Source organism: Astyanax mexicanus, chromosome 23 (assembly GCF_023375975.1).
Source record: "Astyanax mexicanus isolate ESR-SI-001 chromosome 23, AstMex3_surface, whole genome shotgun sequence".
NCBI lineage: Eukaryota > Metazoa > Chordata > Actinopteri > Characiformes > Acestrorhamphidae > Astyanax > Astyanax mexicanus.
In genome coordinates this window covers 27,181,437-27,206,853 of record NC_064430.1, presented here as the reverse complement: position 1 = coordinate 27,206,853, position 25,417 = coordinate 27,181,437, and the positions used below count along the sequence as shown (strand labels likewise).

At 37.6% G+C, this 25,417-nt stretch overlaps 1 protein-coding gene across 1 annotated transcript in view; it reads left to right on the top strand.

The window, feature by feature from the left end:
- The window catches only part of adamts18 (ADAM metallopeptidase with thrombospondin type 1 motif, 18), a 92,421-nt gene that overhangs the window by 17,803 nt on the left and 49,201 nt on the right, over positions 1 to 25,417 (top strand). The window contains exons 4-8 of the mRNA XM_049471147.1: positions 19,309 to 19,624; positions 21,074 to 21,282; positions 21,740 to 21,823; positions 21,937 to 22,096; positions 24,475 to 24,580. Coding sequence (XP_049327104.1) covers positions 19,309 to 19,624; positions 21,074 to 21,282; positions 21,740 to 21,823; positions 21,937 to 22,096; positions 24,475 to 24,580 — 875 coding nt within the window. The remainder of the gene's footprint in view (positions 1 to 19,308; positions 19,625 to 21,073; positions 21,283 to 21,739; positions 21,824 to 21,936; positions 22,097 to 24,474; positions 24,581 to 25,417) is intronic.

The window sequence follows — 25,417 nt, the reverse complement described above, 5'->3', positions numbered from 1 at the left end:
ACTGCTACAACCACTATTACTAATACCACTACTGTACATTTACTACTACTACTACTACTACTATTACTACTGTTGTTACTGCTACTACTACTATTACTACTATGACTACTACTACTACTACTATTACTACTGTTGTTACTGCTACTACTACTATTACTACTATTACTACTACTACTACTACTATTACTACTGTTGTTACTGCTACTACTACTATTACTACTATTATTACTATGACTTCTACTCCTACTATTGCTACTACTACTACCACTGTTCCTACTACCACCTTCACTGTTACTCGCACTACTACTATTACTTCTACTATTGCTAACACTACTATTACTACTACTATTACTACTGCTGCTGCCACTATTATTATTACTATTCTTACTATTGCTACTGCTATGACCACTATCACTACTACCACCCCTGTTACTGGTACTACTACCACTACTACTGATACTACTGTACAGTTAGTAATACTTCTACTACTTTTACTATTACCACTACTGCTACTTCTACTGATGCTTCTATTTATGTGCTACTGCTACTTCTACCATTACTACTACTACCACTGTTACTGCTACTATTACTACTATTACTATTACTACTTCTACTGCTTCTACTACTACTACTACTACTACTACTACTACTACTCATACTACCACCACTGTTACTGCTACTACTACTTCGACTACTACTACAACTAATTACTACTCTCACTGTTAGTAATAGTTATTACTACCACTACTACTGCCACTATTACTACTACTACTACTACTATTACTGCTATATCTACTTCTACAGCTGCAAGCTTTGCTTCTAGTGCTGCTGCTATAGTAAATTGTATAAATGTAAATACATACTAGTATACTATATTCTAAATTATACACATACTAAGAAGAGATGCCCGGTAAGCAAGTCTGTCTGTAACTCAGGGCTGTTTAGGGAGTTATCTTTGGGAAATATCTGACCTCCTGGTTCATCACGCTGCAGGGTAGTCTTCCTCTCACACCCACTGTTACCTACTGAACAGCAAGAGGCAGAAAGAGTCATGCCCACGGGATCACTCAGATGAAAGAGCCACATTAACCAGGATGTTTCCAGCTCCACCTCTGCTTTGTTACGCTGAGGAGGACGCTTAGTGGGCGTCTATTGTTCACAGCGGCAGCTAATGATGCCAAATGATCTGACCTGTTCCTCAGGCTATAAATCTTCAGGCCTGGCAGGAGACACAGCCGGCATTATCACAGCCGGTCACGGTGATAGATGTGATACGGCAGGCTGCCCTCAGTAGTGATGAGTTAACCAGTAACTCTGACGTGTCACGTATTGACATTGTGTACATAAAGAGTCCAGCAGGCCGGGTCAGGGGCTTACGTGGGTTCTGAACTCTGGGAAAACCTTGAGCGCCAGGCAGGTGTTCCACTGGTGGTGGAAGGTTTGATTAATTGAATTGTTTTTGGGATAAAATTGTATATAAAGTACATTTATATTATATATGTTTTTTTGTGCAGTGATACTGATTTTACAATTGCTTTAATGTACATAAAGAAAGAATATAATCAGTGTTCCCATTTCCCTCCAAATCTAGTCAATCTAAACGCTAAAATATATTTAATGTATTTAACTTGATACTTTCACCAGAGTTATGAGGAAACATAGCTAACAATCATTGGTTGCTTATTGGGATTTTTTGTTGAGTCTTCTGTTTCTAGGGTCAAGTTTTAAGGACTTTGGTTTTTTTTTTTTTAATCATTGTGTTTATTCTCCTGGTGCAAATCCAAATTGAACCTATGGGTGTGAATTAAAACTTAAGTCTCTGAGTCTGGATGCAAATCTGAATCTTAGAGCAAATCTGAGTTGAGTCTTAATTGTGTCTGAAGTCTGTAGATGTGAGGGGAAGTTGAGTCAAAAGTCTTTGGGTTTGTGAACCCAAGCCAAATTCTAAAATCTCTAAAAGTGAGTCTAAATCAAGTCTTGATTTTCTAGGTGTAACTTTGAGTTGAGTCTGATTTGAGTTTTGTTTAAGTCTTGAATCTCTGAGTCTGGATGTGAATCTGATATTTAGAGCAAATCCAAGTCTTAATTCAGTCTGAAGCCTTTGGGTGTAATTCTGATTCGACTGTCTAAATGCTTGTACAAAATTTCATAATTTTGAGTCTATGCTGAGTCTTGAGTCTCAGGGTTTAAATTTGAATAAAGTCTAAAGTCTTTCAGGTGAGTCAAATATCAGAGTACAAGTACAAGAGTATTATGTTAGTCTAAAATAAGTCTTGAATCTCTGGGTCTGGACATGAATCTAAATCCTGGAGCAAACCCAAGTCTTAATCTGAGTCTGAAGTCTTTGTTTGTAAATCTGAGTCGACCTTCTGAATGCAAGTCCAAGATTTTGAGTCTATGCTGAGTCTTGAGTCTCAGGCTTTAAATCTGAATAAAGTCTGAAGTCTTTGAGGGGTGTGTCTGAGTCAGCTATCTGGGTACAAGTCCAGGCTAAGTCTTGAGTCTCTTGGCTTGTAAACCCAAGCCAAATCTTAAGTATCTAAAAGTGAGTCCAAATCAAGTCTTGATTTTATAGGTGTGAGTCTAAGTTGAGTATTAAGACTCAACTCAGAGTGAGTCTAAATGAAATCTTGAGTTTCTATTTCTGGATTAGAATCTGAATCTTAAAGCAAAGCCAAGTTGAGGCTTTCTATATGAGTCCTAATCAAGTCTGAAGACTTTGGATGTGAGTCTGAGTCTACTCTCTGGGTTCTAGTCCAGGATTTTATGAGTGAGAGTCTATGTTGAGTCTTGGATCTTGAGTCTCATGATGCTAATCTGATCTTAAATCTGAAGTCTTTGAGTTGCGAAGTCTTGACTCCCTGGGTTTTTGAACTCAAACCAAATCTCAAATCTCTAGAAATGAGTCAAACCCCAATCTTGGTTTTATAGACAAAAGTTTTAGTTAAGAATTGAGACTCTAGGTATGACTGAAAGTTTAGTCTTGAGTTTCTGGAGAGTCTGGATGTGAACCTAAATCTTGGGGCAAATGTAAGTTGAGTCTGAATTGATTTTGAAACTTTTGGGTTTGAGTCTAAGTCTACTCTCTGGGTGCTAGTCCAGGATTTTATGCATGTGAGCCTAGGTAGAGTCTTAATGTAGTCTTTAGTCTTAACTTTAGTTTCCGAGTCTTAAGTCTTTGTGGTGTGAGTCTGGAGTCTCTGGATGTCAGGCTATATTGAGTCCAAAATCTATGGGTTTGTGAACCCAAGGCAAATCTTAAGTCTCTAAAATCTAAAAAAGGACTGAATCCAAATCAAGTCTTGATTTTGTAGGTGAAAGTTTAAGAGTATTGAGAGTATTGAGTCTTTGGTTGCAAATTTGAGTTTCTGGGAGTAAATCCAGGCTTGAGTCTTGAGTGTCTGTGGTGTGAGCTCAAGCCAAATCTCAAATCTCTAGCAGTGAGTCTGAATCGAGTCTTGGTTTTCTGGGTGTAAGCACATTTAAGTGCGTCTGAATCAAGTATGCAGTCTTTGGGGTGAAAGTCCAAGCTAAGACTTGAGTCTCAGAGCTGTGAGTTTTATTTGAGTTATTTTTTAGGATATAATTTAGTGTAGCCTTGTTTTAGCTACAGAAATTGCATTGTGCAAAAGTTAACTTCTTAAACATCTCAGGTTTGATTTGGGATCCCATACCAAGCATCTTAATATAGAAAAGCTTTGAAAGAAAAAAAAAGTACAATTGGTTGATCTGTGGACTGTACATAATGGTATATGCACTTTTTAAAACTTAAAAAATGCTCTGAACCTTACTAAAACTTCATCTACATTTGCTAATAAGATTTTTTTTAAGCTGGTAGGCTTTATTCTACTAGCATACTTGTTATCAAAACTATTAGCTGACATGGTTGTTTTGCATTCTGTAAAAAACTGTATTAAGTGTAGTAAAGGCTCATTAATGGAAGCTACTGTATGCCGTACCTGGCGCCACCTCAGGCTGTGAGGAAATGGCATGACTAATTTTAATAGAGTTGAGTCATAAGTCAACTAACTGCCAGTAATAGAATCCATCATGAACCTTAATGTTGTAACAGTAAAGTATATGGACAAAGTATTGGAACATCTTATTATTCACTGTTTCTTATTATTCACTGGTGAATACTACTATTAGATTTCCCCAACTCCTCAACTCATCCCATTCAAAATGATTGGAGCTCCATTATTCCAGAAACCACAGTTCCTCTTCTCTATAGCTCAATACTGACGGTACTCCACACCTTTCATTAGGCATAGTTCCAATATGTTCATGTTTTTTTTTATGCTCCAGAGCAGGGGAGTCCAAACTATGGCCCGTCGGCCATTTGTGGCCCGTTTCCTTTTTTGGAGCGGCTTGCGAGGTATTTAAGAAATAGAATGAAAGTTGGCCCACTGTTAAGCAGGTTTTTACAATGTGAGATTCAAAGTTTGAACGCTAGGTGTCAGAAACGGGCAAAAGAGTCTAAAAGCGGCGAGAGTGAAGATTTAGTGTAGAAAAACGGAGCCAAAGAGTCTAAAAGCTGAGAGAGTGCGCATTTCTAGCTCAAAAACGGGCCAAAGAGTCTAAAAGCGGAGAGAGTGCGCATTTCTAGCGCAGAAAAACGGGCCAAAGAGTCTAAAAGCAGAGAGAGTGCGCATTTCTAGCTCAAAAACGGGCAAAAGAGTCTAAAAGCGGAGAGAGTGCGCATTTCTAGCGCAGAAAAACGGGCCAAAGAGTCTAAAAGCGGAGAGAGTGTGCATTTCTAGCTCAAAAAAACGGGCCAAAGAGTCTAAAAGCAGAGAGAGTGCGCATTTCTAGCTCAAAAACGGGCAAAAGAGTCTAAAAGCGGAGAGAGTGCACATTTCTAGCTCAAAAACGGGCCAAAGAGTCTAAAAGCGGAGAGAGTGCGCATTTCTAGCGCAGAAAAACGGGCCAAAGAGTCTAAAAGCGGAGAGAGTGTGCATTTCTAGCTCAAAAAAACGGGCCAAAGAGTCTAAAAGCGGAGAGAGTGCGCATTTCTAGCGCAGAAAAACGGGCCAAAGAGTCTAAAAGCAGAGAGAGTGCGCAGTTTTAGCGCAGAAAAAGGGCAAATGAGTCTAAAAGTGTCCGTAATTAAGGAGTTTAATATTAAGAGACATCATGAAATGAAACATCAGTTTGAAAAATCTTAGTTTACACAACACTGTCAAATATAGATAAAGATAGTATGTCAAGTAAAATGGCGTGTAAATGAAAGTAATCAGGAAAAATCTATTATTTAAAGTGGTATATTTCATTATTTGTTTTATTACAGAGTCTGTGGCCCGTGACTTCAAATATATTTCTCCTTCTGGCCCCCAACAAAAAAAGTTTGGACACCCCTGCTCCAGAGAGTCTTATTCTATGGGGACCCGTGTTTTTCTTTTTCTCTGTAATTCCATTGGCAGTATGTAGCCACTTCTTTCTGACTACCAGTCACAGACTGGGTCAGATATCTAGCATGCCAAATATTTGCTGGGCGTCTGTGACTGTGACTGTGATTGTGCAAGCGTCTTTCAGGGGGCGGGGCTGGTGACAACATGGGCCCTGCATTGTGTAATATCGTAGAAAAAAGAACATTTGCAATGTATTTTTTCCCCAAAATCATGCAGCCCTAGTATAGTTTAATCTGGAGTTTTCTATTAGTAGTTATCAACATTAGCATCAGTGCTCCAGTGCTAAGCTAAAGAAGGAAACTTCAGACACTCAGCGTAGTCCATGTTGCCAAACCGTTTCTGTAAATCACTGATCGCGCTTTAAAGTTCGCCTCCTGTCACTGTAAAGCAACTCTCAGCTTTTCAAGCCGGTTTGAAAGGCATTAAAGGATCCAGCGGCACTCCTCCCTCACTCTTTGACCCGGGGAGCTCCTCTCCCAGGCAGGATCTGTCTCTCAGCTGCCGCCGCGGAGGCGACCCCGCTGCGGTCGGACGCAGCGCGGTGCTGGAATGCAGATGTGTTTAAAAGGCCGATAATAAGCGCCCTCTGGTTTCTCGGCGCTCTCTCCAGGCCTTTAACAGCATGTAAGCACTTACTAATTTAGAATGTAATATCATGCTTGGAAGGCCTAGAAGCAGCTAGAGTTTACACAAAGAGATGCTAATTATGTTTTCCCCTCTCATGGACTCAAAGGCGGGCAATAAATTGTTTCCCATACTTGCGCCGAAGACACGCATGGTGGAAACTGGTAATGTTCTGTCGTCAAAGACAGCCCACAAGGAACCACATGAAGAAACCGGTTCGGTTAGGGCTTTCCTAGATCAGTCTTTAGAAAGAGACACTGATTATTAGCTCATTTCCAGTGTCTTAGATAGTCAAGTCTCTTAAGTCTCTGGGCGTGGGTTTGATTCCAGTCTTGAGTCTCTTGGTGTTGATTAGAGAAAATCTGATTTTAATCTCTGGGTTCAAGTCCAAATCCTGTCTTTAAGTCTCTAAATTGTAAATCTGAAGCAAGTCTTGAGTCTCTTGGTGTCGCTTAAAGCAAACCTGTCTTTGGGTTCAGGTCTTGATTGAGTCTTGAGTCATTAATCATTATGATCATCTTTGAGTGCAAGTCCAAATTCTGTCTTTTAGTCTCTAAATTGTAAAGCTGAGCCAAGTATTGGGTACCTTGGAGTTGCTTTGAGCAAACCTGATTTTAATCTCTGGGTGCAAGTCTAAATCCAATCTTTAAGTCTCTGAGGTGTAAAACTGAACCAAGTCTTGAGTCTCTTGGTGTCACTTAGAGCAAACCTGTCTTTGGGTTCAGGTCTTGATTGAGTCTTGAGTCATTAATCATTATCATCATCTTTGAGTGCAAGTCCAAATTCTGTCCTTTAGTCTCTAAATTGCAAATCTGAGCCAAGTCTTGAGTATCTTGGTGTTGCTTTGAGCAAACCTATTTTAATCTTGTGGGTGCAAGTCTAAATCCAAACTTTAAGTCTCTAAGGTGTAAATCTAAAGCAAGTCTTGAGTCTCTTGGTGTCGCTTAGAGCAAATTTCCTTTTAATCTCATAATTCAAGTCCAAATCCTGTCGTTAAGTCTCTAAATTGTAAATCTGAGCCAAGTCTTGGGTACCTTGGAGTTGCTTTGAGCAAATCTGATTTTAATCTTTGGGTGCAAGTCCAAATTAAATCTTTCAGTCTCTAAATTGTAAATCTGAGCCAAGTCTTAAATCTCTTGCTGTTGCTTGCAAATCTGGCTTTGGTTTCAGGTCTTAATTGAGTCTTGAGTCATTAATCATTATCATCATTGAGTACAAGTCCAACTTCTGTCTTTTAGTCTCTAAATTGCAAATCTAAGACCAGTCTTGTGTACCTTGGAGTTGCTTTGAGCAAATCTGATTTTAATCTCTGTGTGAATCTAAAATGCGTCCTGAGTCTCTGGGTGCAAATCTTAATTGAGTCTGGATGTGAGCCTGAATCATGGAGCAAGTTTTTTGGGAGTGAGTGTAAATAAGATGTCTGGGTTTAAAGCCCAAAATTATTCTTGTGTCTTAGAGTGCAGGGTTTTATTGAGTCTTTTACAATAAGTCTAGGTTTGGGTTGTCTTGAACCTCTTGGGGTTGTATGGGGCAGATCTGATTTTGGTCTCTGGGTTTTCATGTTGTTTGAGTCATTTGGGAATGAGCCGGAGTCAGGTTCTCTAGGTGCAAGCCCAAGCTGAGTTACAAGCTTCTTGCTGTGAGTCTGAACCAAGTCTCAGCTCTCTGAGTGAGTCAATGTGTTAAGTCTTGAGTCTCTAAAGTTTTTGGATGTGGGTCAAAATTGAGTCTCAACCAAAAGATTTAAGTCTGATTTAAGTTTGTCTAGTCCCTAAAATGAAGTATTGGCAAAAGATTAGGACACTTTGGAGCAAATTAAAATGAATCTACTGGCATAAATAAGGCATGGGTTAAAGGGGATCGATTGGCTTGGCTTCTTTTTGCAGAGAAGTCACACCTGTGTTGAGAATTCACATTTTTAGAAACTAAGAGTCAATTAAAGGGAGAATAAACATGGTTTGTTCTCTCAGTATTAAAGGGTTAAACGTGTGTTAATGAAAGCAGCAGCTTTTACTTCAGAAACCTCTCATCTCCCCAAGCCTTACAAGTGTACCTGTAAAGAGATAACTACAGGCTGTGCCGCGGTGTGAAGCCACATTAGAAGCCTTTAGGTCTGGATTCGTCTGCTGGAAAACAGTATTTACTGTACATGTGAAGGGTACACAGCACCTGTTCCACAGCTTTTACTTAAAGAGTCTTATATATATATATGCATGATTAGATCCCTATAGAGCTTATGTTACATAATGACATGTTTTTAGTTTATATGCGTTTTAAATGAAAGAAGACACGGTTCAGAAACTTTTGAAGCTATTATTTGAAACGAGTTTCCATGCTTTGAGGTGTAAATTGTGTTGGTACCTGCATAGGAGAAGATGACTGCTATTCATACGGGATGTGTGTGAATACTATATAATAACAGTTTAATGTAAGCAATTTCAAGCTATTTCTGATTATCTATGTGTTATAAACTGTAAAATATTGTATTATATCTGTAAAACATACAGCTAAAAGTCATGGGACTTTTTAAAGCTACCAAACTGTTTAAAGCTAAAAAACAGTTTAATTTTCTGACTGTATCAAGCTAAATTCAAAATTAAGACGAAATCGATTTTCATCCAATTTTTCTTAGTTATCAAGTTTTTCATTGTAGCCTTTCGCAAACAGAATTTCAAGAAAAAAAATGTAATGTTCTCTCGATTTTTAGATTTGTCCATTTTTGTAATGTGTCACACAAATCTGATGGTATAATACAATTTGCAAAATGCTAAAATAGAAAAAAAAACAGAATATATATATATATATATATTTTTTTTTTTTTCATTTTTCTTGAAATAATGATTGTGAGAGGCAGAGATGAAAAAACAAAAATTGGAAAAATGGATGAAAACTTATTTCTTGTACACTGCACAACATAAAAAAATAGTTTTTACATACAATTTAAAGTGTTTACATTAGGTTTCAAATGGTCAGAAAATGTAATTAATAAAGATTATACTGACCTAATTGAATTAATAAACATTATATTGACCTAATTAAATTAATAAATATTATACTGACCCTGTGGGATATGTGTCTTCTGTTGCATTGACCTATGTCTTTTGTTACAAAATGTACTTTTTTATTCGCATCTTTAATTCACTTTGGAAAAAAAAAAAAGTCTGCCAAATGTAGTGTGACTGTAGATGTGTACCAGATTCAATTGCTGGTACGCATGGACAATTATATATATATATATATATATATATATATATATATATATATATATATATATATATATATATATATATATATATTTATATAATTTTATTTCTAGTTTTTCCAATTTTCTCCCCAATTTTGCACACCCACTCATTAGGTCTCCCCCTATCACTAGTGATGCCCCAACACACCAGGAGAGTGGAAGACTAACACATGCTTCCTCTGATACATGTGAAGTCAGACCCCCTGCCTCTTTTTGAGATGCTGCTCTAATGCTCGGAGGAAAGCACAGCGGCTCGGTTCTGATACATCAGCTCACAGATGCCCTGTGCTGCGGACATCAACCTTAAGTGATGTGGGAAGAGAACGCCATCTACCCACCTGGTGGGACCACTCGGCTCCCCCTATAATTATATTTTAAATGATTGACAACGCTAATATAGTTATAATAACTAATTAATTTTGTTTATGCAGTTCTGATATTTTTTGGAACTGAAATGCATAAAACAATATGTGTTGGAAAAATATTTGTAGTTCAAGCACAAGCAGTATTCTTTTTTCCAGAAAGATGGAGTCTTTAATAGTGACACTATGAGAATAAGATTGCTCATCTCTGCTGTTAAATAAATCTGTTATTTGAGAATAATAACCTTTTTTTTTTTTTTTTTTGGTTGCAATTTAGAAAAAAGGTATTGTAAAAAGTATCGTTTGGGTATTGGTAGCAAATTCGAACAATTTAAAACGATACCCAGCCCTAATCACTGTATTCCTCATTGACTGACGTACACTAATTAATAACTGCAGCCTGATTTGTGGCCTACTTCTCCTCCTCCGAATCTTCTCACACTCTGCAGAGAGTTAAAGCAGAAAGCCGGCTGTAGTGCAGCAGCTGGATCTGATTTCCTCCCATTAGGAGCAGTGTGTGCTAAATGCTGGGGGATGTTGTTAGATATCTGACAGTAAAGTTTGGTATGTCTCTGAGACAAATGGAATACACGTGTGATAATTGAGTGGGGTCGGCCGCGGGGGAGCCACCGGTCCGTCAGAAGCGCGAGAGCAGCGTAGCTTCCTTCAGGCTGAGAGTCTGTGGGAGAGATTCTCTACAGGAAACTGATAACGAGCTCCCGGACGACGTGTGAACAGCACTCTGGACGAGGCGGCTGTTGAAGGTTCCTGTGTTTTGAGTTGTGAATCTGTGAATGTGACTGAGCTCGCTGTGTCAATTTAATGCTAATGCTAACGCTGCTGCTGCTGGAAGACATTTGAGGATAGGTGAAAGTACAACACAGGTACTTAACCTGTAGTTAAAGGGGACATGTTATGCAAAATTCGCTTGACTGTTCAATAAACACTCCAAGCACCAAAAAAAAAAAAAAAAAAAATCCTCTGTTTCTGTGAATCAGCTGAAAGAGTTTGGGTGTCAGGAATCATTTTCTTCTATGAGCCATTTGGATGCTTCCTTATTGTGACATCACAATACAAATAAACCTGTATAGAACCACCCCCTGGCTCCACCCCTTCACCTGTCAACCACCACCAGAGCCCCGCCCACTAGAGCAGTTGAACAAACACCATTTCAGTCATTTTGGTTGAGAACCTCAGACATATCAGTATTAGCCAGCAGATTTTGTCTGAGGGAGGGATCTGTACCTGCTATCCGTGACAAGTCACATTCAAATAATAGTTTTTATGTTTTTATCACAGTTAATTATGAACTGGAGTGTTTGTGTTTTGCCATTTAGCACAAGCTAAGACTAAAATGTGGTAAATGCTTAGCTTAAATATGGCATCTATCTATCTATCTATCTATCTATCTATCTATCTATCTATCTATCTATCTATCTATCTATCTATCTATCTATCTATCTATCTATCTATTTATTATACGTCTATATTTGCTTTACTGTTATATTATTGCACTATTGTCTTGTGTCTTTTTGTCTTACATTTGTCCATCTGTGTCCTTGTTGTATTGTACATATAGTGTCTCCATTCTTTTATATTTAAAATGTTATTTTTCTGTACTTGCTGTAACTTCTGGGAAGGAGAGTAATAAAATTCTCAATTCTCAATTCTCTGTATGTCCTTTACCTATCTATCTATCTATCTATCTATCTATCTATCTATCTATCTATCTATCTATCTATCTATCTATCTATCTATCTATCTATCTATCTATCTATCTATCTATCTATCTATCCATCCATCCATCCATCCATCCATCCATCCATCCATCCATCCATCCAGGTGGGAATTTATAGGCACCTTTCAATTTAATTTGATTACGATTCAGAAGTCTGCAATGCGATTATAAAACATTTATTATCATTATCAATGCATTTCGATGCATCTTTTACTTTCAGATTCAGATTGAGATCTATCTATCTATCTATCTATCTATCTATCTATCTATCTATCTATCTATCTATCTATCTATCTATCTATCTATCTATCTATCTATCTATCTATCTATCTATCTATTTGCTATATTGCAATATTGTCTTGTGTCTTTTTGCCTTACATTTGTCCATCTGTGTCCTTGTTATATTGTACATATAGTGTCTCCCATTCTATTCAATTCTCAGTCCTGTACATATCTATCTATCCATCCATCCATCCATCCATCCATCCATCCATCCATCCATCCATCCATCCATCCATCCATCCATCCAGGTGGGAATTTCTATGCACCTTACGATTCAATTCGATTATGATTCAGAAGTCTGCAATGCGATTATAAAACATGTATTATTATTATCAATGCGTTTTGATGCATCTTTTATTACTCTATTGAATCTTTCTTTATCTTGTATTTATTTAAAAATATTCACATTGTGATTGTTTGATTGGCAGGTTGACAATGTTTTCAGAGGTCTTTTAGAGTCCAGACACTGATAGGTCATAGTTAGACCAACACAGTGCCAATCAGGTTCAGTTTGTAGTGCTTGTTTTGTAGTAATGCTGATTGTAGATCCAGAGAGCTTGGAGAAATAAATTAAATGTTTAGATGATGATTTCAGTGCAGTGTAATCACAGTACTAGTAATACTGTACATCTTTTACATACATACAGAAAGCTGAAGAAAGCTGCAGAGCCAGAAGCTGGTATTTTCTTTTATGGGGTCGTATTTTGGTTCTGCAGTAAATGGATCGATCTACGGTTATGAGTAGCGGATATGAATACATTTGTACAGATCTGCACTGTAATTTAATTCTGTAATAATAGGGAGATTCTGTGTATTTACCATCAAAAGCCAAGGTTGACCCTGTTATTTGAATAGAGTAAATTATACACTGTCACTCGTGTGTCTGTGGGGCAACATCACATGGGCAATTTCTCACACACACACACACACACACACGTAGGCAGTCATATACACAACTACCACAGCTTATAGCAGAGGTAGTAAAATGAACCTACAGAAGAATCATGTTCTGAACTGGCGACAGAGTCATGGGTGCCCAAGGCTCACTGATACCTGATACAGTATATCACAGTATTTTTATTATTTTATTTTGTATTTTTTTTGCATGATTAGGCTTTAATATAGGTTTGTGACTTTCTGTACTGTACTGTGGAGTACATAGAGGTGTTGGACAATGAAACTGAAACTGAAACACCTGGTTTTAGACCACAATAATTTATTGTGGTGACGGACAGTTCTGGTGGAAACAGGAGAGTTGAGGTGCACATTGAATTCTGCCGTGATTTGATCAGCCGTGGTTTTATGGTTTTTGGATACAATCCGGGTTAGCACCTGACAAACATCCCTTTCAGACAGCTTCCTCTTACAGCGTCCACAGTTAATCCTGTTGGATGTGGTTGGTCCTTCTTGGTGGTATGTTGACCCTGTATTACCCTGGATACCGTGGCTTTTGATGCATCACAAAGACTTGCTGTCTTGGTCACAGATGCTCCAGCAAGACGTGCACCAATAATTTGTCCTTTTTTTATTTTGAACTCTGGAATGTCACCCATAATGTTGTGTGCATTGCAATATTTTAAGCAGAACTGTGCTAATTACCCTGCTAATTGAACCTTCACACTCTTCACGCTCTTACTGGTGCAATGTGCAATTAATGAAGATTGGCCACCAGGATGGTCCAATTTAGACATGAAACCTAAAATCCCACACTGAAATGACAGGTGTTTCAGTTTCATTGTAGTTTCCACCCCTGTAGTTGCCAAATTTGTTTGTAGCGATGCTGATGTTCCAGAGGGCGCAGAGGGCGAGGAACCCTGTGGCCCTAAGCTGTTACGGTGGGAGCCAGTGGGCCAATAGCTTGATGGCAGTCTGCCAGTGGCTGCCAGTGTTTTCACAGCTCGCCCTGCTGTTTACTTTACCACCTGCGAGGGTACAGGGGTGTGCGGTGGGGTCACACAGACGGGGGCGGAGTCTGAAGAGGGTTAAATGGAGAAGTGAATGCACAGCTTTTCTGCTGGGATTTACGCTGGACGGGCGAGATTAGGCAGCATTCCTCTGACAGGCGGAATGTGTGCTTCAGCAGACGCTGGGTGAGGGTCTCTGGCCTTGTGTGTGTGTGTGTGTGTAGGGGGAAAGCGAGGACAGTGGGCCCCCCAGCCTAAGGGCACTGAGGACAAGAGTACTGCTAACACCAATTAGCATCTTTACAACTGCAGTATATAGACAAAAGTACTGTTCATCATTCATTGTTCCTTCTAAAATCCAGGGTATAAAACGAGTTTATCATGCTTTTGATGGAGTAACTGTCTCTACTGTCCAGAGAATGCTTTTGGAACATTGCTGTAAGGATTTGATTGATAGCGTTTAGCTGCAAGAGCGTTAGTTTGTGATTTTAGACTGGATGTTGTTAAGTACTAATTTATTCATTGTTTCTTATGAAATCAAGGGTGTTTTTGATAGGGTTACATGTCACTACTGTCCAGATTTTGGAACATTGTTGTAAGGATTTGATTGACAGCGTTCAGCTGTGCTTTACATACAGAAAAAGAGTAAGAAAGAGTAAGAAATACATTAAAAAAAGACATAAAATAAGAACATTAATAAAATATAATACTCAAAAACAGATTAATGAAAATTATGAAAGAATAAAATAATACACTCAAAACCAGACAGATAAACATCAATCAGAACCAATATATGATAAAACGGTTATAATATATAAATAATAAAAAGGGTCTAAATTAATGCTAGAAAATTAAGAATAAGGTCTAATTAAAAGCAAATATAAAATGATATGTTTTTAGCTTGTTCTATTTCTAAAAATAGTAAAATAGGTTGCTTGACGAATATTTATCAGTAGTGTGTTCCAGATTTTTGGTGCATAAAAACAGAGAGTTTCATACGGGGGATCTGGAGGAGTCTATCAGTTGATGATCTTAAGATACGATTTGGAACATATTCAATCAGCATTTCAGAGATGTGTGAATGTGCTAAACAATTAATTGATTTATAAACTAATAAAAAAAACCTTAAACTTGATTCTAAGACATGTAGCTACTTTAGGATAAGTTGTATAAGCATATCGAGTCTCTGTAGAGAGAGATGTACCGCCAATAGAAAAGGACCCTCTCAGGAAGATACAGAGATACACATAGATAGGTGAGGTTAGGCTCCATCAGAGTATACTGCAACCATTACCCAATACTGCAGTCAGAGGTACTAGACCTGTGGTGGCTTCAGTTTTGAGATATGTTGCGCTTTCCATGCTTATATACAGTCATTGGACTCTTTATAAAGGTGACTTCAGGTCAGTTGTATTGTCTTTAGAGACCCCAACATGAAAATCCATCACTGCTGCTGACAGAGACGGTCCTCTGTGGTCTTTATACCTCTTGTGCTGCTGTCACTGCTGGCAAATGAGGCCTATTACACTCTAACGTCTGTGTGTGTGTGTGTGTGTGTGTAATGGCATGTTTGACAGTGGAGAAGGAGGTTGAGCGAGTTGATAAATGAGGTTTGAGGTCAAAAAAGACCATAAATGTATCATCTGCCACCATAACTACATGAATCATCATCCTGAAGATCTAGACACACACACACACACACACACACAGTCAGTTATATACACAGCTTCCACAACTACAGCTAGTCCTGTCAAAAATAGTTTCCTAATAATAATAATAATCCTACAGTGGCATTACTGGGAGTTATTCCCGATGGTGTGGTCGGGAGGTCCAAAAAATATTTACTTGGAATATTATTTACAGTAGCTTTGAAATGCCTTACAATTAAATGGATGAACCCAGACCCCCCAACATACAATCTATGGATACAAAAACTATGGGATGTCTATCAGATGGAACAAATAACATATACACTAAGGCTTCAAAAACGGATCTTTACCAAGCGGTGGGGCCCTGTTGAGCATCTAATTATACAATAAGGAATTTTACTATGTGTATTAGCGGTACCATTGATCTTTGCGGTCCATCTCTTATTTGTACATTTCTTTTTGAATGCTCAGTGTGTATGTGGCTATGAACTATTCAGGAGTGGATTTTTATTTATTTATTTATATATTTTTTTTATTTTTATTGCATCCATCTTGTACTTTTTATATACTGCCTAAAATTGATGTGAATAATGCAAAATACTGGAGAAAGGAATGTATAGAATTGTATTTGTATTATATTATATTGTACTATGTAAAAAAAAAAAAAACTAGTTTACAACTAGTTTATCAAAAAATCATAAAAATCATTAATAATCAGTTATAACACATATATGGAAAGGGCAACAATGACCTGTTGTTTGCCAAATAGTGAACCCACAGCCATCTATACTGTTGCCCTTTCTACGTATGTGTTATAACTGATTATTAATGATTTTTAAGGCATTTACGACCTAATTATTAACCGTTGATAAACTAATTGTAAACCATTCATAAACCCTTTATAAAGGAGGCTTATTTTAAAGTGGTACCCTTTTAAGTGACTACATGATACATGATTATGTGTTTCTTCATAGCCTGAATGACTTTTTACTTGGTACTTTACAGTCTATAAAATTTTAATTACTTTCAAATACTTTAAATACTTTACCTTTTAGTTTCATATAAGCAAACATATACCGCTCCTCAGTTCCTCAGTAAAATACCTAATAGTTTATATTAATTTAGAGACCCCCAACCCCCCCATGTGATGGGAAAAGTGTGTTTACTGTGAAATAGCATCAGCACCAGAGCGGTTTAGAGTTTAAAAAACAGCAGCAACTTAAGAGGCCGTCTGTCTAAACATCCTGACTTATTGCAAAAGAGGTGTTTCAGCATGTGTGTTTAGATCAGCCCAGACTCCCCATGGAGTTCTGACCACTTCAGCATCTATACAATCCACTACTGCAGCATTCAGAAATGAAGAAAACAATCATTTACATGAGTTTAGAGTTTATATCACTGCAGCATCATAGTCTTCAGTAGGATTAGTGCTGATTAGAACTCATGTTCATTCATTCATTTATTCTGAAATCATGACACAAAATCATTCAAAGCCTTAATTATTGAGGTCATGATGTTGGATCCATCCAAAAAAGTAAAACAAAAAAAAAAGAATAAAAAACACCCTTTGGGTCTTTACACCTACATTGTCGTCTGTGTTAACACATCAAGTTTATTTTTAATTTTTTTTTTACAATACTCAGAGAATGATGATGTTTGTTGGGGAAGAATTGTGTTAGATTGGACATTTATGGTATTTATTGCTGAATGATGGTGTTTGATTGGAGAATTGCAGTGTTTTATTGCTGAATGATGGAGTTTGACTGCAGAATAATGATGTTTGATTGGAGAATGATGGCATCTAATTGGGGAATAATGGTGTTTGATTGGAAAATGATGATGTTTATTGGAGAACAATGGTATTTGATTGGAGAAGGATTGCTTTTAATTGAAAAATGATGGTATTTATTGAGGAACGATGGTATTTGATTGAAAATTGTTGGTATTCATTGTGAAATGATGCTGTTTATTGGAGAATGATGAGGTTTGATTGAATAATGATGGTGTTTAATTGGAGAATAAAGGGATATATTGGAGAATGATGATGTGTGATTGGGGAATTATGGTGTTTAATTGGAGAATAATGCAATATATTGGAGAATGATGATGTTTGATTGGAGAATGATGGCATTTAATTAGGGAATGACTGTGTTTGGTTGGAGAATGATGGTAATTATTGGGTATTTATGGTTTTATTGAAGAATGATGGTATTTATTGGGAAATTATGGCATTTGTTTGAAAAAATGATGGAGTTGGATTGGAGAATAATTGGATTTAATGGGGAATAGTAGAATTAGTTGGAGAATGATGGTGTTTGTTTGGATAATGATGCTGTTTATTGGAGAATGATGGTATTTGATTAGAGAATGATGGTGTTTATTGGAGAATGAACATGTTTGATTAGAAAACTAGGGTGTTTATTGGAGAATGATGGAATTTATTGATGAATGATCACCACCATACCTCATCCCCCACTTACCCTATTATTAATTATTGGGCAGAGCAGCAGTATTGAGCAGCATCATTGTGTTCTCTGGAATGATGAATGAACAAGTGTCCCAATACTTTTGTCCATGTAACATGCAGTTTGTGTGCAGTTTGTGATGCTTGGCTCACAGCCAATTCAGTCTTTGCAGTAAAAAAAATAGGATGTGTTTAGTCTGGTGGGTTTTTGCTGAAGCAGCTGGGGGTTTGGGGGGGAGGGGGTACCTGAAGAGTTCCTCAGATGCCCCAGGCTGCCCTGCATCACTGCGGTCTCTCAGTGGTGTGGACAGCTGGAGCTCTGCTGACGGACAGTCCTGGAGTCTCAGCACAGCTGTTTTTTTACAGCTGCAGATTTTCAGCTGGAAGCTCTGTGATCCTTCACCTCCTCGAACAGAGTAAGAAGCTTTTAAGCTCAGAGAGCTTCAACCAGGAAACCTAATTACTGCAATGGAGGGAAAACCTGCACTACATTACACCAAACTATACTGTTCGCCCAACTACAGGAATTTAAGTAGTAAATTTCTGTTAGAAAAATCTTTGAAAACTTAAAATTATATGTTTTTTTAGGTTGAAATGTCTAAACTAAAGATGACTGGTGGTTTCTTAAGTTTTCAAACTTAGGTTTGATTTCACTTCATGGTGTTTGATTAGAGATTAATGGTGTTTAATTGGATAATTGTGGTGTTTGATTGGGGATTTATGGTAATTGTTGGAGAATGATGATGTCTTATTGTAGATTGATGCCATTGGCAAATGATGTTATTTGATTGGAGAATTGTGGTGTTTGATTGAAAATGATAATATCTAATTGGAGAATTTTGATATTCTTTGGAGAATGATGGTGTTTGATTAAAGAATGATGTACTTGTTGGACATTGATCATGTTTGATTGGAGAATGATGGTGTCTGGTTGGAGAATGTTGGTATTTGTTGGTAAATTATGATGTTTGATTGTGTTTGATTATAGATGAATGGTATTTGTTGGAGAATAATGATGTCTGTTCTGAGAATTATGGTATTTATTGGGCAATGATGATGTCTAATTGGAGAATGATGGCATTTGTTGGCAAATTATGTTATGTGATTGGAGAATTGTGGTGTTTGATTGAGAATGATCATGTTGGATTGGAGAATGATGGTGTTGGGTTGGAGAATGTTGGTATTTGTTGGTAAATGATGATGTTTGATTGTAGTTTGATTGTATTTGATTAGAAAATAATGGTATTTGTTGGAGAATAATGATGTCTATTCGGAGAGTGATGATATTTGTTGGGAATGATGGTGTTTGATTCGGAAATGATGGTCTTTGATTGGAGAATTGTGTTGTTTGATTAGAGAATAATGATATTTGTTGGGAAATTATGATGTTTGATTGGAGTTTGATTGTATTTGTCTAGAGAATAATGATATTTGTTGGAGAATAATGATGTCTATTCGGAGAGTGATGATATTTGTTGGGAATGATGGTGTTTGATTGGAAAATGATGGTGTTTGATTGGAAAATGATGGTGTTTGATTGGAGAATTGTGTTGATATTTGTTGGAAAATGCATTAAACTCAAAGCCACAGTTACCAAACTGATCTGGATGTTCTGTATGTCTCTGTTCTTCAGTCAGGTCTGATCCGGATGTCAGGTGACGAGTTCTTCATCACCTCACTGCCTGAACATTTGGCTTTGGAGCACAACTACAGCGCCCCCGCTGGACACCACCCACACGTGATTTACAAGCGTTCAGCAGAGCGTCGGGTCAACGGGGACAGCTCGGAACGATCCAGCTACGGCTCAACACCAGCAACGAAGCACCAGCACCATCTTCATCATCATCACCACCATCACCACCATCATCATCATGATCAGCACCACAACCAGCAGGACTACCGGCATGGGAAGTTTCAGAGGCAGCACTTCTGTGGACGCCGCAAGCAATGTATGTAAGGACAATTTTCCTTCCTCTGTTTTCTTCTGCAGGCAGCAGGAAAATGCATTAACCCCCTACAGAAACAGCCCAGTGCCCTCTGAGGCCCAGCCCACTAACGACACCACTTCTCCAAAACATACAACTGCTGTTCAGCAGACGTTTATGCACCTCTGTTTAAATGGCATGCATTGTTGATGTTCTTATTGTAAAAAATAAGACTCCTTCATAAAGGGTTTATAAATGGTTTTTGAAGGTATTTATTAATGGTTATAAAATACGTTTTTAAATAACTTTAAACTAAAATAAGCATCTAGTAATATCTGAGGTTTAACAGTTTAATCGAATGTGGAATCACTTTTTGGTACTGTTACACTTTTTATTTATGTGTTGTAACTGCTTATTAATGGTTCATAACCTGATTAATAACCATTAATAAACTCCTTTGTAAACTATTTATAAACCCTTTTTTTTAAAGAGCCTTATTTTAAAGTGGTACCCAAAAAGGTAAACTTTTATTTTTGCCCATTTTAACCAAAGTCTTTAAAATCGTTTGTAAAATATAATTTAATTATTTTTTCATATTGACTCAGGTTATCTTCGTCTCATATTAAAATGTAAGATAAAAAAAGCAAAACAACCCAAAAGAAATGCAAAATTGGAGAACAATTGTATTTGTTTGGAGCATAATGGTGTTTGACTGGAGAATGATGATGTATGATTGGACAATGATGATGTCTAATCCAAGAATGGTGGTGTTTGATTGGACAATGATGGTATTTGTTGGAGAATGGTGGTTTTTAATTGAAGAATGATGGTGTTTGATTGGAGAATGATGGTGTTTGATTGGAGAATGATGGTGTTTGATTGGACAATGATGATGTCTAATCAAAGAATGGTGGTGTTTGATTGGACAGTGATGGTATTTGTTGGAGAATGGTGGTTTTTAATTGAAGAATGATGGTGTTTGATTGGAGAATGATGGTATTTGTTGGAGAATGGTGGTTTTTAATTGAAGAATGATGGTGTTTGATTGGAGAATGATGATGCCTGATTGAAGAATGGTGGTGTTTGTTTGTTCAATGATGGTATTTGTTGGAGAATGGTGGTTTTTAAATGAAGAATGATGGTGTTTGTTCGGAGAATGATGATGTCTAATTGAAGAATTGTGGTGTTTGATTGGACAATGATGGTATTTGTTGGATAATGATGGTGCATGTTGGAGAATTAAAGCAAAAATAAATCTTTAGGGTTTTAAACACTTTTTTAGAGGAAATGTAATTTTTTAAATATAATTTTTTTATGAATTTCTCCAATTCACTTCAACTATCATTTGTTACAGATTTGACACTAAGCAAAATAACAATGTTTGTCAGTGGAGATAGTGTAAGTCTCTCTCTCTCTCTCTCTCTCTCTCTCTCTCCCTCCCTCTCTATCTCTTTTTTTCTCTTTTTATTTCAGACACTCCTCAGCCCCCTGCAGATGATGGATTTATCATGCCTGATGAGTTTGATGTTCCAGGCCGGACCAAGCGCTCCCCGATCTCCTCTAATAAGATATCTAAGCCTGGTGGGCTGAACGTGGAGACTCTGGTGGTGGCTGACAGGAAGATGCTGGAGAAACACGGGCGAGAGAACGTCACCACCTACGTCCTCACTGTTATGAACATGGTGAGAGACATCATCTTAATAACATCAAACAGATTAACAACTCTCAACATTATAGTAAATATACTTACAACAAATATTCTAACATACACTATATGGATAAAATAAAAAAAAAATTCTGTACACCAAGAGCTGTCCAGAATAAAGTACAGCTTTCAAACATGGTGGAGGTAGTTTTATCAGCAACTCACAGTGAGAGCTATTCAGACTAAAGTACAGCTTCCAAACATGGTGGTGGAAGTTTCATCAACACTAACAGTGAGAGCTAGACAGGATAAAGTACAGCTTCTAAACATGGTGGAGGTAGTTTCATCAACAACTCACAGTCAGAGCTGTAAGCAGTTTCTATATATATATATATATATATATATATATATATATATATATATATATATATTTTTTTTTTTATTATCTATCGATTGCTTTAAAGTTTGTCTACATGTTTGTGTTTTTTTAATAGGTTTCTAGTCTCTTTAAAGATGGCACCATCGGAAGCGATATCAACATCGTCGTTGTCAGTCTGCTTCTACTTGAACAAGATCCAGTAAGATGGCTCTCTATACATACACTTTTACCCTGAAAGGTAGCATGTACTTTACTTTACCAGTCACAGTTATTTCTATTTCTCTATTTCTCTCTATCCCTGATTGGTTCCAGTTGGGTCTCTCCATTAATCACCATGCTGACCAGTCCCTGAACAGCTTCTGCCAGTGGCAGTCGGGGCTGCTGGGTAAAAACGGCAAGCGGCACGATCACGCCATTCTTCTGACCGGCCTGGACATCTGCTCCTGGAAGAATGAACCGTGTGACACTCTGGGTAAGACTCAACTTATCTTAATCCCACCAAGTCCCAATGGAGTGCCGTTTAAGGTCAGTGGCGTGAGGTTTAACCCTGGCCACAAAATACATGAACAAAAATTTTACATCATTAGGTCCAAAAAAAGAAAAATAAAGTCTAACATAGCCCAGTTCCTTTGCTGAGAGATACTGAATGGTCTGGGAAACTCTACTGTAGGCCTAGAAGATATAGAAGAAACTATATGGACCAAAGAATTGGGACACCTGCTAGTTATAGTTTCTTCTGAAATCAGGAGTATTAAAAGAGTTTATCCTGCTGCTTTTGTTGGAGTAACTGTCTGTACTGTCCTAAATTTTGGAGCATTACAAGGTCAGGATGTTGGATGGAAGACCAGCTGTTCATACTGGTTGACTACATTATTTGGTCAAGCTGCAACAGGTGGATGAAAACGATCTTGTCGGTTATGGTAAACATCTGGCATGTTATGATAACTTTTTTCGCAGATTTTCTAAGCTTGTTTTTAATGGTGAAGGCTTTTGAAAAGATGGTAATCCAGGTTAATCCACCGTATGCTGGTAATCCAGTTGTTTAAACAGTCCCAGAACGAAAAATAAAAACACTAACATAAGTATTGTTGCAGCGATATTATCAGAAAATTAAAAGTATGCTAAGTAAAAAGAATGCTTATCAACGTTTTGAAAAGATTCCAGGAAATAATGATTAAAAGGTTAAAAGGTTAAAAGTAATCTTCCCACTATCATTGGGAGCTTACTAGTTCGCATCCCAGTCATGCAGCTTGCTATCAGCTGCCAGAGACTCGAGAGAGAGCACATTTAAGTTACAGTAGATGGCGCTCTTTTCACTCATCACTCCAAAGGGTGATGTGGATCAGCACAAGGCTGCATCTGTGAGCTGATGTATCAGAACCGAGTCGCTGCCCTTTCACTTTCCTCCAAGCATAATGTGATGCTTCTCGGCAATGCTGCATCAGCAGCAGTTCAAAAAGAGGCGGAGTCTGACTTCACATGTATCGGAGCTGAGTAGCAGCTGAATGGGAATTTGGCCTTGTCTCCCCAGTCTAAATTGGGGTTAAAAATAGGAGAAAATTATAAATAAATCTTAAAAAAAGAAGTAATATTCCCGAAACATAAAAACACAGAAACAAGAACAATTAAAAGGGTTAAATAAAAACTTGACTTGACATAATGAACATATTAAAAATGTTAACTGAAATGTTAGCTCTTGTCTTTAGCTGGTTAATTGAGGTGGAGCTGGTTCTGGGTGGGATGGAGCTGAGTGCAGCCTGGGGCAGGGGGGTTTTCCCCCCATAACGAAGCTGCTGCTCCAGTTTACACTCCACTGGCAGCCTCCTGAACTTCACTCCTCACAGAAACAGCAGCCAAACTCTCAGACCACAAGCGTGCAGTGCAGTGGAAGTGTGTGGAGGTGTGCTGCAGGAGAGAGGGGTTTGTTTTGGTTTGTGTGATGTGTAATTCAGCCCACCACTGCTGGATCTGTGTGTTCAGAGAGTGTGTACAGGCTTTAGTGTGAGCAAAGTCTTTTCCTGCTAACAGAATATCATAATTTTCGCACTTAAAATCTTTTAATTTACCCAAAAATCATCAGGGAGCCTTATAATCTGGTGCACCTTTTGTATGAATTTTATTAGTCAGGTATTAAATCAGCAGTAAAGCCACTCCGCTGAAGCTTAGAGTTATACAGTATTAGCATTAGCCGCTAACCATGCTAAGCGCTAGGTCTTTTGCAGTTTAGAATTGAGTATTATCGGCCTGTAGCCTGCTTCTAACCCTGTCTAGCACTACTGGAGCAGCATTAGCATTATCCGCTAACCGTGCTATCTCTTTTGCGGTTCAGAGGTGAGTATTATTGGACTGTAGTCTGCATTTACTGTGTAAAATAACTGAAATAACAAAAAAAAAAAAAGATGCAGAGCTTTCAGACCTCAAATAATGCAAAGAAAACAAGTTCATATTCATAAAGTTTTAAGAGTTCAGAAATCAATATTTGGTGGAATAACCCTGGTTTTTAATCACAGTTTTTAATCATGCATCTCGGCATCATGATCTCCTCCACCAGTCTTACACACTGCTTTTGGATAACTTTATGCTGCTTTACTCCTGGTGAAAATATTCAAGCGGTTCAGTTTGGTTTGATGGCCTGTGATCATCCATCTTTCTATTGATTATATTCCAGAGGTTTTTAATTTGGTAAAATCAAAGAAACTCATCATTTTATAAAGAATTTAGCAACATTGTGCAGGCCTGGTCTAATCTAATTTTGTAACACGTCTTTTAACTGTGTTTTTTTCTGAAGTAAAATGAATTATTTGTTCAAAATGTAAAACAATAAAAGAATAAAATAATTTTTCCCTGCAGGTTTTGCTCCTATTAGTGGGATGTGCAGTAAATATCGCAGCTGCACCATAAACGAGGACACTGGACTGGGCCTGGCCTTCACCATCGCCCACGAATCCGGACACAAGTATGTGTACACAAACACACACACACACACACACACCAGCAAATACACATAAACCTGCCTGCCGGAACACTGGGGGTGAGCTGGAATTTGCCCAGCACTTTCAAACTACTCATTTCACCACTTTTTAAACAGGGTTGAGCTGCTTATTTAGAGAAAACCGGCCGTTCCAGCTTCAGATTAGATGCTCCAAGCTGGTGTTTCACTGAAAACGTGGTTGACCTTCAGCTGGACAGGTCAAATATTCACCCTATATCCTACTCTGGTACTTATCTTTATTTACTGTATTAAAAACAGGAAATGGCCAAAGGTGAGTATTCTTTTGAAGAGACCACTTCAGTTTATGAATCAGTTTCTCTGATTTTGCTATTTAAAGGTTTATGTTTGAGTAAAAGGAACATTGTTGTTTTATTCTATAAACTACAGACAACATTTCTCCCAAATTCCAAATAAAAATATTGTCATTTAGAGCATTTATTTGCAGAAAATGAGAAATGGCTGAAATAACAAAAAAAGATGCAGAGCTTTCAGACCTCAAATAATGCAAAGACAAAAGTTCATATTCATAAAGTTTTAAGAGTTCAGAAATCAATATTTGGTGGAATAACCCTGGTTTTTAATTACAGTTTAATGCATCTTGGCATCATGTTCTCCTCCGCCAGTCTTACACACTGCTTTTGGATTATGCTGCTTTACTCCTGGTGCAAAAATTCAAGCAGTTCAGTTTGGTTTGATGGCTTGTGATCATCCATCTTCCTCTTGATTATATTCTAGAGGTTTTCAATTTGGTAAAATCAAGAAAAAACATCATCATTAAGTGGTCTCTTATTTTTTTCCCAG